Raw genomic sequence first — 19,485 nt, 5'->3', positions numbered from 1 at the left:
AGACAGCTGCAACATTCCGATGTTGGAAATGTCCCTGATTCTTGCACCTTAGACCAGCCAACAGGTTTACCAGCTCCCTCCCAGTAATACCCACTTCCCATCTACAGCCCCAGTCTGCATGAGAATTTGGTGTTTGGAATGTTTTATGACTCTTGGCGGGCTTCCTTGCCTTGCCATCCTCAATATGGGGTAATGAGGAAGAGGAGGAGAGTCTTCAACTGGTTTTGTCTAATAAACTTGCCTTTGTGTTTTGTTTTGATTTAATTTGTTTTTTTTTTCTCCTGTCTGTCTGTGCAAGATCTGCAGCTGCTGAAATCAGCTTTGCCTTTAATTAAACCGTGTTCTCTCCAACCAGATCTGTGTATGGAGTGTTTATTCTGCCTTAAAGGATACAGAAGTCAAAACACCCCTTAGAACTTTAACTACTTACCCATCTGCAGGAGCAAACAAAGATGGCTACAGCTCTACGGTATGCTTTGGGGTTTCTTTTGCTTTTCTTAGCATTCCAGTGAATTGTTCTAGAAAATGATAGTTAGAAACAGGCTGCCACAACTCTTTAAGAGAGTGGCTTCTGAAAGCAGGAGCTTTCTGTTTTGTAGCTCATCACTCTGCTTATGTCTGACCTTTAAACTCCACTGACTCTGACAAACACCACATAACTTAGCCTTGCTGTGGCTTCTCTTCAGTTTGTCTAAAGTTTCCAAAGGCAGCTTCAACAGTGTGCTAGGGACCAGAGCTCACACCGACTAGTTGCTCTCCTCCATTGTGATTCCATGTAAAACTCACGGCCAGGCAGTGATGGCGCACACCTCTAATCCCAGCACTCAATCTCTGTGAGTTTGAGGCCAGCCAGGGCTATATAGAGAAACTCTGGCTTGAAAAAAAAAAAAAAAAAGTCATTCCTACCCACTTTTTACTTGTACCTACAAACTTGAAAAATAGTTGTGCTTCAAGGAGTGACAGGGCAGTAAAGTCCAATGGTCTAGTGCTTAGGGGTCCCTGTCCCCAGTTAACCTGAAGGACCACCAAAATGTGCTTTATCATGTGAGTTAGTCTTGAATAATACATGTAAAGCAGCAGAATTTCTCTCTTAATGGGCAGCAGACTGCCTCCTGAACACAGCTTGTCATCGTATGTTCACTATTGAACTCTTAGTAAATGTCCATCTAACAAGGCAATAAAGAACTATTATTCTAAGAGCTTGATTCTCGTGGAACTGATTTCATGGGTGCCCAATTCAGCCTAGCTTCTCTTTACATGTGTATGTCTTCTGAATTACATGTAAATTTGCTTTTAGCTTCTGGAATCCAAACTCTTAAGGTTCGGGAAGAATAATATTTCCACTCAGTCATTGGGCTTAGACACTGGATATCCTGGTCTGTTTCATAACAGAAAGGTGCACCCATTGACATACAGCTCCAGGAATCCTTTTAAAGTTCAACACATTTGGCTAGCCAGCACCCAATAAGACTTCTTCATTCCCCTTCCAGAATATATGCATCTACCCCTTCTCATCTACAAGGAAATCTTTATCTCAAATCTCATTTCTGCGTGACAGGTTCAGTTTTAATAGGGAAATGTTAGAGAACATTTCCAAACATGTCTGGATAGTACACAGCAGAGATGGATAAATCTTGCAAAAACAGCACTCCTTTCTTAGCTCCATAGGCTATCGAGCATCCTAGACTTCTCTGGGAGTGCCTTCCAAATCCTTGACTGCACGTTCTTCAACAAAAGCCTTAGGGAAAATGCCAACCTTCCCTTTACACTCCCCTTCCAGCCATTCTTCATTCACTGAGAAAAGACAAAGTATACATCGATTACTAAAACCATACAGGAAAAATTGCATCATTGTGAGTGGCTGGCATATACACCCAGCTAGTCATCTTCCCCTGTTCCCATTTGTGCTAACAAATAATAATACTGGAAAGTATTTTGAGGTTAAAGTGAACATAGTCTTACCGTGTTCTGTTCTAGATGTGATAAACACAGTACAATGTAGGGTGAATTGCCATAAATATACAAAGACTGAACATGAGTCCTCAGGTGGGTTTTGTTTGTTTTTGTTACTGTTTTTGAGAAGCCGTTTATCTAGGCTTTACTAGGATTCATTTTGATAACATGAAAGGGCATGCTGTTAATGCCATAGTGAGTGATTAATCAACACCTTAAGAGTTGGAGCTAGTTGAATTTAGTACATTTGTAAAAATAAGCATTATAAGAGATGTCATAGTCTTGTGCCTACTAGAGTAATTGACAGGAGAAAGCCACACACATTTGTTCCCTCTTACTAAAAGCTAGGAAGTCAGTTGAAACTATTGACTAAGAGTTGCCGTTCTGTCTGCCCTTGACCTTGTTTTTGCTGAGAGTGGTCTGTGAACTTGGAGAAGCACTTACCATGTGATAGCACCAGGATTACATCTCCTTCCACAAATTCCAGGTCTTCTGGCTGAATGGCCTCATAACTGAAGATCGCTACCACTTGGCTTCCTTCCTTAGGCTGAGGCTCTGCTGTCCGGGTATCAGCTTCAGAGGTTTCACTTTCCTTGGGTTCATCCACAAAACCTTGATCACCCTGAAATAGAAGGGAGGGGCCTATTAAATTCATTAATTTGTTGGCCAGTGAATTCTGAAAACCACTGACAAACAGTTGATGCTCAATACTTACCATAGGAATAAATCATTCTATGAGCACCTGGGTGAGTAAGCGAACCTGAAAGGTGTACAGAGCTCTGTGTAGGCCCTGAGTTGCCTTACTATAGTCCCGGGGTAATGGATGTGTTGTTCTTTCCTTTCAGATTGGGAAATCATTTGAGCAACAAGTCTATTTAGCTAGTTTTTATACTGTGTGTATGTGAGCTATGGTGTGTGTAATGTGGAGATCAAAGGACAACTTAGAACCAGGTGATTTTGGCGCACGCCTTTAATTCTGGCACTCAGGAGGCAGAGGCAGGTGGATCTCTGTGAGTTTGAGGCCAGCCTGGTCTACAGAGTTCCAGGACAACTTGGGAAAGTCAGTTCTCTCCTACCATATGGGTTCTGGGAATTGAGACTACCTACTGAGCCATCCTGCTGTCCCTAAGATTCTTGGCACTGGGTTCATCTTCTTTCCCTAGCCCAAACACTGAAGATCTTGTTAGGAATTCGGCTTTTGAGCTCCATCTCAAACTTACTACATACACCAGTCTTCCTCAGAGCTAGCTCTAGGTAATTCTCATACTTTCCAAAGCTTCAGAACCATGACTTATAAAACAGTTTCTGATGCAGGGTCTCATTGGATAGCACAGGGCTGCCTGGAAGTCATTTTCTTGCTTCAGCTGAGATTGGATGTATGGTACCATGCCTGGCTACATGTCCTTCTTAGACAGTACAGGGAGGTGGGAATAGCCCCCACCAAGTCCACAGACCTAGTTTGGTTTTTTGTGTTTTTTATGTGTTTTGCTTACACGTATGTCTGTATGCCACTTGCATGCGGGTCCTGGGAATCAAACCTAGGTGCTCTGCAAGAGCAATGCTATCAACTGCTGAGCCATCTCTATAGCCCAATCCTAGGTTTGTATACCAGCTCCCGAGTGCTGGCTGTGGGTCCCTGAGTAGCAGCATAGCCTCTCTCTGCTGGTTTCCATACCTGATGTTGAAACTAGGGAATGACATGAGGAAGTGTGGCGGTCTAACACGTACCCTGGGGAAGTACTTGAATATGGCTGGTGTGTGCACTGAATGTGTCAACACAGTTAACGGCAGTCTGCTTGGCTTTGCCTGATTAGTGATGGGAACAACTTAGAGCCTCCACAGACAACAGTGGCAAAGAACTCCAGCAGTGACGAGCCTGGGTGGAGTTCTAAAAAGACTGTTGGGAGTTCGGGGGGATCTGTGCATACAGCTGCAAATAGATTGGCCTCGGAGGGAAAAGTAGTCGTTTATAAGAATGTTTTAAGCCGGGCGGTGGTGGCGGATGCCTTTAATCCCAGCACTCGGGAGGCAGGGGGATCTCTGGGAGTTCGAGGCCAGCCTGGTCTACAAGAGCTTGTTCCAAGACAGGAACCAAAAGCTACGGAGAAACCCTGTCTCGAAAAAAAAAAGTTTTAACTGAGATTATTCACATATAGAGTAGAATTCTTTCCAGGCAAATATTCCCCAACCCATAAAAAAAAAAAAATGCAGTTACCATTATTACATCATACACCATTTAGCAATCAAAAAGAAAGGGCAACCCATGTGTAAAATCCACTCATAGGCTGACAGACTTTGAGTGTCCCTTAGGGGACAGAATGAGAAGTGACAATAAGAACTTCTCTCTAGGGGCTGGAGAGATGGCTCAGTGGTTTAGAGCATTGCCTGCTCTTCCAGAGGTCCTGAGTTCAATTCCCGGCAACCATACGGTGGCTCACAACCATCTGTAAAGAGGTCTGGTGCCCTCTTCCGGCCTGCACGCATACACACAGACAGAATATTGTATACATAATAAATAAATAAAATATTTTTTAAAAAAGAAAAAAATCTCTCTATTCACCCATCACTGTCACTGCTAGCCTCTAACTTTGCTCCTGACTCATGAATCCCACTTTCAAGTCAGGTGGCTCCTGTCATGGCTAGTAAGACAGCTTGGCCTTGTATTGTCACTACAGCATGGTGACTGACAGCAGACGTGAAGCCAAATCCTTTACCCCTGAGCAGCTCTGTTATCTAGGTCAGGTCCCTTGACCTTTCTTTTGCTTCCTAAACCTGTGATATATCTACCTGTATAGGACCACAGTAGATAAATCTCAGGAAAAGGCTGTTACTGCCTATGCAAAATAAATGCTCACTGTTTTCTGTCACCCTTAAATGTTCCTCATAGAGACCTAAGGTGAAGCAAGTGTGTGTGAGCTTGGCTTAGCCATGGTGTCAATCCTGCCCTTGGTGAAAGTGATGTCCATGATCCTCGAGCCGCCAAACTAGGGGAGGCAGCTTGGGTCTGTTTTCTGTCCACTTCTGGGCCTACTCATGCAGCCCTCTCCCTGCTGTAGGTGAATGAGCTGGAAGCCCATCACCGAGAGCCTGTTGCCTGGCATGAAGGAGATGTAGGCTAAATGCTGAATTCAGCTGGTAGAAATGGCCTGGATGTCCCGGCTCCCTCCACTCACCACTGTGTGCTCACACCAAAGAGTCAGGCAGTAGTTCTTCACTTGGCTCCAGGCATCCTTCATGGTTTCTTCTGACAGGAGCACAAGCTCCGTGCTGTCCCGAGGCCGATAGCTAGTAGGGATGATGGGGAACGAGCAAGGCAGAGTTACCAGCTCAGAAAGCACCATAGCCAGTCCTCTGCTTCAGCACAAGACACCCCCCACCCCGCGCTCTGAGATGCCACCTTCATGACTCACCTCAGTTTAGTGTGTCCTGGCAAGAGCTCCAGTTTCTTGGACACCATGTCCCGAAGCCGGCTGTAGGGGAGGCCAAGCTCAGTCTCCATGACCACCGTGTATTTGTAATGCACCTTGAGCATGTAGGGCATGGGCACACTGAGCTTCACTTCCTGCCGGAGGAGGAGCAAAGGACACCTTAATGCTGAAGGTTTTCTGCACCATCCTGAATTACCACAGCCTCCTGCCACTTTGTGTAAGGGCCCCAGGAGTGCCTCAGGGAGCAGGGGAGGGACAAATAGAAAACTTTTTCACACTCCCCTGAGAGGCCTTCAGAGAGCTCTAATCCAACTCACTGGGATGGCTGTTTCTACTGAGCTCTCTGCTCAGCTGGGCACTAGTATGACATGTAGAGCCCCTTGTCCTGTAGATGCCGTGTCGGGGGGCAACTGGTTCAGCCCTTTTCACTGCTATCCCACAGTCCTAAGAGGCATCCCCACCCCAAGCCATACTCATCCATTTTCTTCCCTTGGAAACAAGGAAGGCATTACCTTGGGCTCTTTTTGCTTGTGACCTAAATGGAAAAGGAGATGGTAAATGCATACTCGTGGTGGCACCTTCCATCCTCAGTGTCCAGCTTCTTACCCTTTAACATCTAAGAACCTCTGAAGAAGCATGGAGACCACAAACATGGGAGCAAAGTCAGTCTCTGCTTCTCAGCAGCTCCACGAGATATCACAGGACTGGCCTAAGGCTGGTGAAGCAGTATAGCCCAAGGCAGAGAGTAGTCAGGTGACATGAGCCCAAGCCCCAGGCAGGAACATTAGAATCGCTAACATCTCATGGTCCTGGAATTTTGAGTTTTTTGTGGTTTAAAAGCACACGTAAACACATTATGTGTGTGCGTAAGAGAAGCTGTTTACCACCGAAGATGTAAGAACCGTTGATCACAAACCCAGCTGATTTTTAGAATCGCTTGGGAGGTTTTACCAACATCAACCAAAGGCCTAGTAATATGGTAGTTCAATCTCTCAGTGTTGTGTCCTGTCATGAACCTCCAGACAGAAAAGGTAAGAACTTTATGGGGCCCCTAAGGCATATGTATATGGGATAGGTGGTGTCCTAATGAGCCATGTACTCCTTAGGCAGGAGCTGCGCTTCTTCATAGGGCAATTAGATCCAAGTAGATTGTGTCTTAGGTCTGTAATTTATATTTAAGTGACTCACAGGGGCAAAGGTATTGATACGTTGTTTGCACTTAAAATTTTTGTTTTAGCCTGTGTGCATGATGGGAGGGCACATACCCTGATATACACAGAGGCCAGAGGACAACTTTGTGGAGTAATTGCAGTCGTCACCAGGTTTATGCAGCACGTACATTTAACTACAGAGCCATCTTGCTGCTGCATTTAAGTGAAAAGCATAGTATTCATTGTCCCCTACTTCCAGCTTTTCTGTAGGTCTGCAATTTTCAAATAGATAGAAGAGGGGCATCAAAGCAGTTCTGATAATCAGGTGGCATGGACAGACACCCCTGTCATCTCCGTCAGAATCTGCTTAAAACTCACCCGTAACAAAAACTCATTGCTTTCCCACACAGCCCCACCCAGCTGTTTCACATCCACACCTTCCAGTGAGTGGTTCCCTGTTCAAGCTGCAGAGCTGTGCAGAGAGCACACAACTCAGTGGTTTGAAAGGAGCTGAAGTGAGAAAATGCAGTTACTGCCACCTTCCTTCTTGGACCTGGTTTAGGTCATCTGGTGACTGCTCTCTGGACGGGCACTTAACTGCCCCTTCATCTGCGCTCACTTCTAAGCAGGTGGGGGTGGAGCCTTGCTGTCACATCCCAGGGGATGATGGTGTAAGTAAGACAAGGCTCTGAGGAAATGTCATCAACCAAACCAGAATTTCCTAGATGGCTAGGGAAGCAGCTCTTCTCATCCCAGAGAGCTCCTTCTCTGGGGACACTAACCTGGTGACAACTGGGATCGTCCTGGGGCACTGGAATTAGGAGGAGGTGGGATATCAGATTCCGGGGAGGTGTCCTGGAGGTGACAAGAAGAGACAGACAAAAAGCATGAGGTCTTCCCTGGAAAGAACCCAGGTGCAAATGACTTCTTAAAAGTTGGGGTGATACGGCGGAGATGACTAAGGAAAGGAGGGCTTATTCGTAGAAGCAACAAGAACCCTGATACCCACCTACCAGACCCTTTGCTATCTTATCGGCCATGTTGAAAACCCACCAAAGTGGGGTGCTCTGTCTCAAATGTTTCTGTCTCGACTGCAGAGTATCCTGAGAAAGGGGAGAGTCCACGTCCCACCTACGGGGCATTTGGACCTTGAAAGCAGCTCCGTTTCATAGCTGCCCAGGGAGGGCTCTGCACGTGTGCATCTTGTTACACAGTGTGAAGGGACAGGCCACGTGCTGTCCTCAGTGTGCCGTCGAGCCAAGGATGAGAAACTTCTGATCCTCCTGCCTCCACTTTCCAAGTGTTAGGAGCATATGCCATCAAGCCCGATTTGTTCAGTGCTGAGGATTGAGCCCAGGGCTTCATGCACGCTACGCAAGCACTTTGCCAACTAAGCTACATGCTTGGCCCTTGTGTTTTTAAATAGCATTGTACCAAGAAACACATTAACCGTTCTCCTTAGTGAAAAGACGTGCCTGGGACACCTAGCTCTAATGGTTAGGCTTCGCTTTCTAAGTCTCCCTGACCAGGAGGACTCACGGGTAGAGCAAGTCCAGTGGCCTCCGCTAAGCATGGTTGGTCTTTTCCTCTCGTGCCCAGGTTCCGCTCTAGGCATCTGATCCCGGCTCAAGTGGCCCAGAGCTAGTGAGTCTTCCTTCCATGACAGAGAGACGACCACTTTCAGACTTTCTTCCCTTAGAGAGGGAAGGGTGAGTGGGGTGGCCTAGGCCTTGGCCCTACATTACCTGGCGCTGCGACTGAGGATGAATTCGAAGCTCAACTGGCTCCAGGTAGTTGCAAGGGACAAGTCCCTTCTGCAGGGTCACATCCCAGAATCCAGAAGGAAGAACAAAGATTCATTAGTACCCAAAACACAGAACAGTCTGCAGCCACGCACAGGGATGGCACATGGACGATGACCCTTGGCAGGTCTGCAGATAATGCAGCAGATCCTGTCCTGTGGAAAAGCTCTGCCCTTTGCTGCCGGGACTCTATGCCCTTAGCATGAACCCCTGACCCTCCAAATACCTGTCCATTGAACATGACCGTGGCCCAGTTATCACTGCCCTTCTTCAAGACAAAAACGATGTTCCCTGGCATGACCTGTAGTTCTTCTGGCGTCTCGGGCACAAAGCCAAACAGCACTCGATGTGCCTCGCCTTCCAGAGCCCTGAAGGAGACACAGAAGACTCAGCCTATCGTTCCGCTCGGACTTCGTCCGCTCACTGCAGGAGAAGCACCTGAGGCCAGAGACTTAACTTGGCACTCACTCTAACTCCTCATCTTACTGTCTGTGAGACCAGTGCAGGGTGCTGGCCTGCGTAGGATCCTGAGGGACTGGGTGAGAAACAGCATGTGTGTTCTACACAGGCGTTCCCCTTGTCTTCTGGGAATGTGATCCAAGAACCCAAGAGATGAATGAACCCATATATGGTACCAAACCCTTGTATGTCCTGTGCTTCTCCTATACCTACATAGACAAATCTGCCGGCTTTCTCTTCTGAACACACCCCCCACATGGCTGTAACTTGTATAGTCTATGGCGTGCTGGCAGAGCTAGCACAAATTCCTTTCCCTTCACAGCTAATCAATAGAACACCCTGTGTACAACACCCGCTTCCCCCATCATTCGTCCGTTTTATTTTGTCTTTGTTTTTTGAGACAGGATATCACTCTGTAACTCAGGCTGGCCTGAGCTTTCAACAATCCTCCTGCCTCTCAAAGGCAGGGGTTAGAAGTGTGAGCCTCCTCCATACCCTGCCCTTTTCCCTAGTAAGTCAACGCCCACTTTTTAACATAAAAGACAGCCTCACAGCATTGGCATAAACAAAGTGCTGGTCTCGGTACTGCTCTTGTGTTCTGGGTCTGTGATTAATCAACACAAGGGACTCTTGAGCAAGAACCATGATACCATGGCAGTCCTTTTCAAGAAATATGGTTCTTTGCTTTGTTTTATTGAACTTCATTTCTTTTTTCTTTGCTTTTATTATTGTGTCGAGGGGACACATGGGCCACAGCGCACAGTGGAGGTCAGAGGACCAACCTGTGGAGTTATTTCTCTCCTTCCACCTTGGCGAGTTTGAGAATGCAGCTCAGGTCACCAACTACAGAGAAAGTACTGCTGCCCTCTGAGCATCTTCCTGGCCACGTTTTTGTTTTCGTTTTGTTTTCATTAACATGTACGGTATTAGGTTTCATTATGGCATTTTTCAAATAAATAATTATTTTGTTGATTTTCCTCCCTCCTTTTCTCTCAAACCCAATGTTCACCCTTGTGCCCTTTCACACACACACCGCAGCCTCCTGTTTTTCATGTCCCAGGTGTCCAGTTAGACTGTCCCACTCCCTCAACCCCCCTTTTACACCCCGCTGGCGAGACAGCCGGCTACCGGGTGGAAGACAGGTGGTATACTCAGCATGGTGTACATCCCCACTCTAGATGGAGGGGACTTCCTCACAACTCCCTAAATATATATACCAGACTGGCCTCATAGTGGTGGCAATCCTCCTGTGTGCTAGGATTAAGGATAGCGCTGCCACACCTAATATGAAACTAGTGATTTATTCTGGAATTTTCTATTTTGGGGTCATGGTAGGCCTCAGGTAACTGAAGTGGCAGGCAGCAAGTCTGTTTATAGAGGGAGACCCTGAAGAAGCTAGTGGGACTGGAGCACCAGAACCAGTACTAGATGGTGAGGGCTGGGAGTCCTCATCCTCCCGTCCCGCTTACCAAAGACATTAGTTCCCAGGTCCCAGCTGCGTGGACAGGAGGTTCGGCCAGGGGAATGACACGGGGGAAGTTGGAAGTTAGGGAATGCCAGGGGAGGGATCACCTAGGCCAGCCTTGTGGGAAGGGGATAGAGAGCCAGGCTCTGAGAGAGGCACAGTGGGGGGAGCTGCAGCTGCTTTGCTTGGTTAGGCCACACCCTTTCCCCTTCATTGACAGTCCCCACCCCCGCAAGGCCCTGGGTACCCCACACCTGGAGAGTCTCTGTGGAATGTAAGTGAGGTTGCCTTGGAAACTGCCCATGGCGTGGGGGTCAAGTTCCACCTGTTCATGCCCACTGAGCCTGAGGGATTCATTCTTTTTCCATCCAAAGAGCTTGGGAAGGAGCCCCTTCAGCCCCCCACTCTGGGGTCACCTGTAGTACCTCCCCCCACATACACTTTTTCTGACCCCCTTTATCAGAGGAGGAACTAAGCTTGCTTTGTTCCTTAGAAGGAGCACTTAAGAAAGCCGAGGCGAGGCCACTCTGTCTCAGTGTAGAGTGACTTCCTTTTCTTGATTCTTTCCTCTTTTGCAGAAAACACGTGTCAATAGTGTAACAGCGCCCATACAGAAAAAAAGACTCTGTGATAACTTCCAGAATCTAGGGAGCTTCCGAGGGGCCATAGTCAGGACAAAAACAGCCTCTCACCTCTGACCTGGGCCCTGTTCCTTTACGTCAGTGAGCTCCTATTCTGTGGGTGACCACGCCCATTGGGACCCCAGGTTACTGCAGCCAGGCCACCCCACCACCCAAGGCTCCCATGCCAACTGCACCATCTGGTTCTAACCTTGCAAACAGGAGAGGGCTAATGCCCTAGAAAAGGACATGGTTCAGACCTGACCAGCTTTATTTCCTCACATCCTTACTACCAGCAAGTCAGGTGGAGGGTATAAGCATTTTGCATCCAGGTCTAAATCTAACTCACCTGAAGATCTCTGGGGTTTTAGGTCTGGGTGGAGGCTCAGCTGTCTGTGGAACATTCCGGAAAAGATGAAGGAGAGAATGGCAAGAGAAAGAACAGTTGTTAATGTCATTTGAGCATTATTTCAGATCCAAAACCAAAGACTTCATTTCTTGGTGCTCTGGGGAAAAGGCACAATTTGGGAAGTCAGCAACCTGCCAGCTTGCCTGGGGGTGGGCTTCACCAGCACAGCAACCGCCATGCTCCAGAGCTGGCGTCTGGAAAAGGTGTTCTTGCTGGAGGGCTTCTGACCTCGAGCCTTGTCCCTTTCCATTATTGTCCAAAAGATCTGATCTCTAATTAATGTTTGTCACAGTGTGTGACATTTCTGGATATTTAAAATCATCAATTCAGAAGGCACTGGCCAGACAAGAGTCTCCATTTACCGTGTGTTCCCTGTGCTGCGCTGAATGCCATTGAGTCTGTTATCTGGGACTTCCTTTGTTGTCCTCTAGCTGGGCTGGAGCTCAAGGGGCCTCAGCCAGGTTCTCTTCAACTTTCCCATGCCAAAGGAGATAAGGAATCTAGATGCTGACCCTCATTTTGTTCTTGTGTTCATCCTGTCCCCATGGCCCAAGCATGGGTTACATGGTCAGGCAGTGACCATCCTGACCCATACTTGAGGTAGAGGGCAGAGAGGTGACCAGGGTCAAGGCCCTTTCCTCTGCTAGGCTAGTGCTGACCACTGCTCTTACCTGTCACTGTGTTGTGCAACCAAGCTTGGGTTTTCCTTAATCTGCTTTGCCATCTTCCTGTTGCAAGGGACCCACTGTCACTAAGGACCATCTCTGAGCCCAGCTTGGGCTGGTACCCTGCCTTGTGTCCCCAAAGGAATTTTTTGCACATGAGATAACGGATAGAGCCAAGAGAATCAAAGCCTCAAGCTTTGTGCCCTGGTACAACCCCTCCCCCACCCACCCCTGAACCCGCGAAGAGGCTTTGTCACGAAACTTCCAGGGTGTGCATTTCCGTGTTCTGAGAGAATGGTCAAGGTCTCCCAAGGTGACCTCAGAAGATGTAAGACAGAGAGCTGAAGTGGCCACACTCCCGAGCAGCCATGCAAACCAGGACTGAGACTAGAGAGCAGCCGCCTCAGCTCTGCTGAGGGATGGCTGAAGATGACTATGAACTTGGCATCCTCGCTCCTCTCACTCGGGGCTGCATCCCAGGTAGATCTGGCCTCACCTGTGGCTGCAGAGGGGCGAAGCCAGAAAAGTTGTCTTGATGAACCACGGATGCTACAACCTGAAACACAGGGCAAAGAGGGTGAGCGTGCTGCTGCTGGCTCCACTGGCCCATCCGTGCCTTTCCCTAGGACCTCCTTTTTCATGCCACAGAACCAATGCCTCTTCTGCAGGCTCCAGAGGGACACGAAAGGTAAGGATTAGCATGCCCCACTTCTGGATTAGAACTCTCTCTCAGAAAAAGTTATTGCTGGTATTCAGCATCAAATATAACATCAAATTAACCATTTTAAGTAAAAAATAATGTTGTGGTATCTCCTACACCCACAAGACTTTGCAATGCTATCTGGTGCCAAACATTTTAACCATCCCAAAAGAAAGTGTTAGACCTATTAAATGGTTTACAGTCTCCTCTCCTAGCTGGCAACACGTTTGTAAATCTCAGTGGGTTAAACTGCTTAAAGATTTTATAGAGAATTGTATCGTATGTGCCTTTTCTCCCCGTTTTTCATATGTGTGTGTGTGTGTGTGTGTGTGTGTGTGTGTGTGTGTGGTGTTTTATGCCTAAGGGGCAGATTTGTGTATGTGTGTGTGTGAATATGCAAAGAGAACCCGAGGTTAATGTGAGAATCCTCCTCAGTTGCTCTCCCACCTAATTCACAGAAGCAGGGTCTCTCAGCCAAACTCAGAGCTAACCAATGTGGCTAGTCTTGCTAGCTAGCTTGCTCGGAAGAGCCCCTGTCTCTACCTTCTGAGTCTGGAATTACAGGCAGGAGTCCATGGCTTCCTGGCAATGAAATGGGTTCTGGGGACCTGTAATCTGCACTTTAACAACTGCGCCATCTCCTCAGCCCTCGCATGTGGTATTCGTTTCTGTCTTCCTACAGACAGCGTACATTCTCACCCATGATGTAGCATGCTTTAGTACTTTATCCTTTTTGTGGGTGAGTAGTATCCCACTGTCTGGATATACCACCTTGTATATATATATATATATATATATATATATATATATATATATATATATATATATATATTCATGTATTGAGGGCGCTCTGGGGTATTTCCATTAGCCATGTTCTGCTGGTCTCTGTGATCCTGTCAGCTCCAGTTACTCAGCCACTGAACAATTACCATTTCCAAACTGTCAAAGTCAGTGCAGTTTGGACGATACTGCTTCCTCCCTCCAAATCATGACTGAAGGAATATAAGATCTGGGTTCAGAAGAAATCCTGCTGGAAGGAATCCAGCTGTAGGCTGTGGAAATGGGAGTGACTCCCCAGAATTCTGAGCAGTGAATTATAGCAGTCTTGAGCCAAGGGCATCTCCCACTGGCCCTCATCCCTTACCCCCCAGCGGTGTGAGCACTACCAATGCTTTTAACCCTCTGCCTCAGTTCTGAGACTCAGCATCCTGAGAGGAACCTCAGGAGGGCTGGGATGATTGAAGAAACTGGAAGTGTTTGTTTCTTACTTTCAGCAAGATCCTCATTGCCATCCTTGAATGCCACGGGGGCAGGGCAGGGGCAGGGCAGGGGCAGGACAGGTCTTCTTGAATCCCTTTCACCTGACCCCACGCTGTCCAGGGCACAGGAGAGGGGAGGGTGAGCAGTCCCACCTACCGTAGCCTTGCCCAGATAGTCTTTTTTGGCGAGCTGAGCCACCTGCCTCTCATTTGGCCGGAACAGCCTACCCACAGGGATCACCACGGGCTCAAACAGTTTCTGCTTCTGTAATAGAATAAACAGTCACGTGTCACTCAGCAGTACTGGGTTCATTCTGAGCAACGTGCTGTTAGGTGACATTGTGTAAGCATTACAGAGTGTGCTTATACAACCTTGGTTGTTCAGCCCTTGTGAAATATGGTCCCCTGGCTAACTAGAATATCTTCACAATTTTATCTCCTCATTTGAAAACGAGAGTGACGAAACCATTCCTGCCTTCCTCATCAAATGGACCACTGGGAAAAAAAGTCTCAAGAGAATATCTTTTTCAAACCACAGAGGCTTGTTATTCTAGAGGGCTAAGCAGGAGCAGTTGGGCTTATTGATTCTTTCAGAATTTCATACAACATATTTTGATCATATTCGCTTAGCCTCTCCCCTGAACTCCTACCAGATCCACACTCACCTCCTCACTCCCCATAACTTTGTGTCCTTTATTTATTTGTTTAACATAGAGTCTCACTGTATAGAACTCACTGTTAGGACCAGGATGTCATAGAGATCTGTCTGTCCTTGCCTCTGGAGTGCTAGGATTAAAGGTCTGTGCTGCTCTGCTATGTCTCGTTTTTTTTAATTCACCCTTCAATTCCAATTGTGTGCTATTCATATTCTTCTGTGTGTCATTAGCAACTGGAGTACAGCTGACCCACCAGGAGCCACACCCTTAAATAAAACGACTTTCCCTCCCCTAAAACCACCAACCGTCCATAGCTCTTCAGTTAGGGATGGGGACCATGAACGCCTTTCTACTCCAGCTACAGTGTTGACTGGCTTGATCTTCAGGCAGCCACACCTGTGAGTTCAGTACAGTGGTCCTGTCATAGGGTAAGACACTGTTTGTTCTGATCCTCCATGACCTCTGGATCTTACAATTTTTCTGTTCACCTCTTCTGTGATGGCCCTGAGCCCTGGGCTTGGGTTGTGACACTGATGTCCCGTTTGTGGCTGAGCACTACTCTGCCGTTGGTTCTCTGCACTTGGACCAGTTGTGTTATTGTCTGTGTTAACACCAGGTGTGGTAACCACCATTTGCCACTCTGCTGCACAAAGAGCCTTCTGTGATGAGAACTGAGAACTGCAGTGAACTATGGGTATAAGGATACAAGTTTAGAGGGCAGTGTGACTGTGGTGGTTTGAAAGCAATTGGCCCCCGAAGACCATAGGGAGTAGCACTAGTAGGAGGAGGTGTGGCTTCATTGGAGGAAGCATGCCACTGAGGGGGTGGGCTTTGAGGTCTCCTCTGCTCAAGCTATGCTCAGTGTAGCAATAGTTCACTTCCTGTTGCCTGTGGATCGAGATGTAGAATTCTCAATTCCTTTCTAGCACCATGTCTGCCTGTGTATAGCCATGCTTCCCACTATGATGATAATGGACTAAACCAATTAAATGTTTTCCTTTGTAAGAGCTGTTGTGGCCATGATGTCTCCTCACCGCAACAGAACACTGACTAAGACAGTGATACTATGCCCATTTAGCAAAATAATAGTGGTTGGTTCACCTTTGGCCTCTGCGAGGTCCTCAACAATGGGTATTTGGTCAGATTCACAGTGGTTGCCCCCCAGCATGGGTGCCACTGTTGCACCCGTTGGCCTATCCTACCAACACTGATCATGACTTCAGTTCACCAGGCTCACAGCTGTGGAAAACCATGGATGACTCTTTTTCTCCCAAGCCTGCATAGAACCTTCTAGTACTATTAGAGCTAGTCAGCATGGAGAAATCTTCTGGGTCAGTACCATCTTGGTTTCTCCATGTCCTGTGACCAATGTATGTGCCGTATTAAACAATAGAGTCTTATCGGAGCTATCCCACACAGAAAATCATGTTCATCCCAGAAGTCAGAGGTTGTCAAAAAGACCAGCAACAAGCGTGAGATACTTCCCCCTGGACCGTCAGTCGGGGGTGTCCAAGAAACCTCCAAAACAAGGCCAACTCTCTCCATTGCTCCCGGTTCCCCACTGGAAGCAGTCAGCTTACACTGATGTTATTTACCACTTCTTTTTAAAGCACTGCCCCTTTCCCCTCACCATGGTACCTTGAGTTTCTCTCCCAGGAGAGGGCACCATTACAAAGGTGGCTCAGGAGCCAAGCAGTCTCTTGAGACTAGTATTGCTCATGTACACACAAGCATACACAATCTTGAGCCCCCTTCTTGGTGTTTAAATACAGCTTGTTTAAAACTAACTTTTGGGGTCAGGAAAGTGACTCAGAACTTAAGAGCACATTCTGCTCTTCCAGAGGACTAGAGTTTGCTTCTCAGCACCCACATCAGCTGGCTCGCAACTGCACATAACTCCAGCTCCAGGAACTCCAGCACCCTTCTGGTTGCTATGGCCACCTACCCACACATGCACATTCTCACACATAGACACATCATTTAAAATAAAATATCGCCAAAGAAAGAAAAAACAACCTTTGCTCCCAAATAAAATCAAACTATGAAAAATAATTTTTCATAATTACTTCATAGAACTGGAATGTTTTTGTGGGAGCCACGCTGAGCCTGGCACTGTGCCAGACAGTAAGGATGCAAAGGTAGGCAGAAAGACACAGGCTCTATCTTCGCAGTGCTCACAGGCTGCACACAGCAGCAAGAAACTGCAGGTATTGCCCAGGCCCCCCCATGAGTAATCCAGGTGCTGCCCTGATCCGTTCTCTAGGATGTGGCTTCTCAGCTCAGATGTTGGAAGAGTGTTTATTAGCCAGAGTCAACAGAGATGTTCCCCCATCGCGGTGTCCTAGGAGACAAATGGGACCCCAAGGATATCCTCTCTGTCACCACACTCACCCAGATGCTTTCCATGGCCTTGTCAATTTTGGAATGCCTGGGTTCAGATTTCATGTTTGTAGCCAGCGCTAACTGTTCTTCTGCCTTTTTCCATTCCTCTTTCTTGGCATGCATGAAAGCGATATTATACAGCACCTGGAAAAGCAGAGGCCACGTGAGACTTGAAACTGCTCCAAAGTCAGGTACCAGGAAGGATTCACATGCACACATAGGGAATGCCATCTGGGGACATAGTTCCCTTCCCAGCATTCAGGGGCTAGACAACAATTAGCCTAGCTACTGAGTTCTGTCAGACATAGGGGCTGTGTTAAGAAAACATTTTATAGTGGGGCGGTGGTGGCGCACGCCTGTAATTCCAGCATTCGGGAGGCAGAGGCAGGCGGATCTCTGTGAGTTCAAGGCCAGCCTGGTCTACAAGAGCTAGTTCCAGGACAGGCTCCGAAGCTAGAGAGAAACCCTGTCTCGAAAAAAACAAAAATAAATAATAAATATAAAAAAATGAAAGAAGAAAAAGAAAACATGTTATAATGTCTAAAGCCAGTATCATGTGCATTCTTTGAACAGTTCACTAGGTCAGGAGGGGCCGAGAACTAATGTGTTGTCCTAGTACAGGGAAGAGGAACTTTCCCAGGGGAGGCAGAGGCAGAGTTGGGAAGAAAAATGAAGGTGTGTGATCTCTAATTTCTATTGCTGCCATTGAACCTAGGTTCACAGGCCAGGTTCAGGGTGGGCAGAAGTTCCAGATGCATTGTTCTGTACCTGAGCCAACAGACCTGGCTGGGATTGCATGGGTAGCGAGACTGTTGCACAGCAGTGTGCCTGAGCCAACTCATGGTCTGGGTCCAGCGCAGCCGGAGAAAGAGGTGGCACACACAGAGCCCCGGGGACACTCTAGCTGTGGTGGTGAGGGAATGGCAGAACTTTCCAGGTCTTTAGTTGGATTGTAGGGCCATCAGAGCGTATTTTATTACAACACTGCACAATTGACACAGAACCAATTACACTTTTGGATACACTAGTAAGACAAAGTTATGGAAATGGAGGGATGACTCTTGAGGCTCAGTTCTGGGGGGCACTGAGGCGCTATCTTTCCTCTCTTAGATCGTGTGCTGTAAGGGACATCAGCTGCCCTGTCTGGAGCAAGAATGGAGGCCTATTATCCACAAACAATTCCACCCTCCCAGACACACCTGGGTGATGAGATTGGCATTTCCGTGGAGTTAGTGACTGGTGCAGGTGCTGGGAGCAGGATTAACCTCCAGGAGTGGACCTGGAGATGCCTTTCCCACCCATTCCTGAGCACCAATGAGCCAGTGCCTTCTGCATAGGTCTTTGACTTAGAATGGTTAAAATAAGAATGTTTTTCACGGTGTGTGTGTGTGTGTGTGTGTGTGTGTGTGTGTGTGTGTGTGTGTGTGTGAATCTTGGCACATGTATGGGCTCAGAAGCCAGGGTAGGAGTCAGTTCTTTGCTTCTACCATGTGGCTCAGGGGTTTGAACTAAGGTCATTAGCCTAACAGCAAGCAACTCTTACCCACTGAGCCATCTTGCCAGCCCCAAGGACTCAGGATTTGAACTCATAATATTTTTTAACTTAACAATGGTACAAAAGAGAAAGATATTCAGTAGAAAGAGCACTTCAAAGTTTTAATTTTGATCTTTTCCCAGAGCTAGTGACACACTCTACAATGGTCTTTTGCAATTTGGTTTGTGTCGTAGAACCTTGCCTACTGGTCACCCAGGCAACCACAAAAGAAGGCAAATGACACACTGTAGGAGGCATGGAGGTCTTGAGGGGTAGGGATGGGGTGTCTCTGTCACCACACAGCAAGCAGAATAAAAACCCATGGGGGGCAAGAAGGTAGTTTGATTCAGCACTACTAAGTAGCCTGTGCTGGTTCAAATTTTGAGAGTCCGACCCTGCGCGGTTTATTTCAGGCCTATTCAAGCACAGCACAGTTTGCGAAACTTTCCTGGGGATAATTAACTCAACCCTGTGTGCACACTAAAGCACAAAGTTAGCTAAATAAAGACTGGATGTGACCACACTGCAACCCTTTGTAAAGTACACGTGACACCTTCCGTAAAGATGGGGTCTATAGATTGACTGAGAAGAACGGACTTGTGATAAGGGTCTGGGAAAGGATCCAGGGGGGTTGGGCCACACAGCACTAGGGTCACCAGACTATTAACCATGTTAATATCCTAACTGGGACTGAGGAGTAGCTCCATTGTACCCGCTTAGATGTGCAAAGCCCTGGATGTCCTGCCTAGTACTACACAAACCCTACTGGAGGTGCATGCCGGTGTTCTGAGCACCCTTGAGGGGAGGCAGGAAGATCAGAAGTTCAAAGTCATCCTTGGCTACATACCAAGTTTAAAGCTAGCCTGGGCTATAAGAGTCCTATTCAGAAAGAGGGAGGGAGGGAAAGAGAGAGAGAGACAGAGACAGACACACAGACATACAGAGAGAGACAGAGACAGACACACAGACATACAGAGAGAGACAGAGACAGACACACAGACA

General features: G+C 47.4%; 1 protein-coding gene across 1 annotated transcript in view; it reads right to left on the bottom strand.

Annotated features, from left to right (window-relative positions):
- Window positions 1-1,554: 1,554 nt before the first annotated feature.
- The window catches only part of Ncf2 (neutrophil cytosolic factor 2), a 27,473-nt gene continuing 9,542 nt past the window's right edge, over window positions 1,555-19,485 (bottom strand). The window contains exons 4-15 of the mRNA XM_005363867.2: window positions 16,959-17,093; window positions 14,069-14,176; window positions 12,449-12,508; window positions 11,228-11,271; window positions 8,561-8,702; window positions 8,278-8,346; window positions 7,315-7,387; window positions 5,894-5,916; window positions 5,364-5,515; window positions 5,127-5,238; window positions 2,398-2,575; window positions 1,555-1,794 (exon numbers count right to left, since the gene is read on the bottom strand). Coding sequence (XP_005363924.1) covers window positions 1,682-1,794; window positions 2,398-2,575; window positions 5,127-5,238; window positions 5,364-5,515; window positions 5,894-5,916; window positions 7,315-7,387; window positions 8,278-8,346; window positions 8,561-8,702; window positions 11,228-11,271; window positions 12,449-12,508; window positions 14,069-14,176; window positions 16,959-17,093 — 1,209 coding nt within the window. The 3' untranslated portion in view covers window positions 1,555-1,681. The remainder of the gene's footprint in view (window positions 1,795-2,397; window positions 2,576-5,126; window positions 5,239-5,363; window positions 5,516-5,893; window positions 5,917-7,314; window positions 7,388-8,277; window positions 8,347-8,560; window positions 8,703-11,227; window positions 11,272-12,448; window positions 12,509-14,068; window positions 14,177-16,958; window positions 17,094-19,485) is intronic.

This window comes from Microtus ochrogaster (assembly GCF_000317375.1).
Source record: "Microtus ochrogaster isolate Prairie Vole_2 chromosome 6 unlocalized genomic scaffold, MicOch1.0 chr6_random_2, whole genome shotgun sequence".
NCBI lineage: Eukaryota > Metazoa > Chordata > Mammalia > Rodentia > Cricetidae > Microtus > Microtus ochrogaster.
Note: the sequence above shows the minus strand (reverse complement) of the source record. Positions and strands in the feature narration are given on the sequence as shown.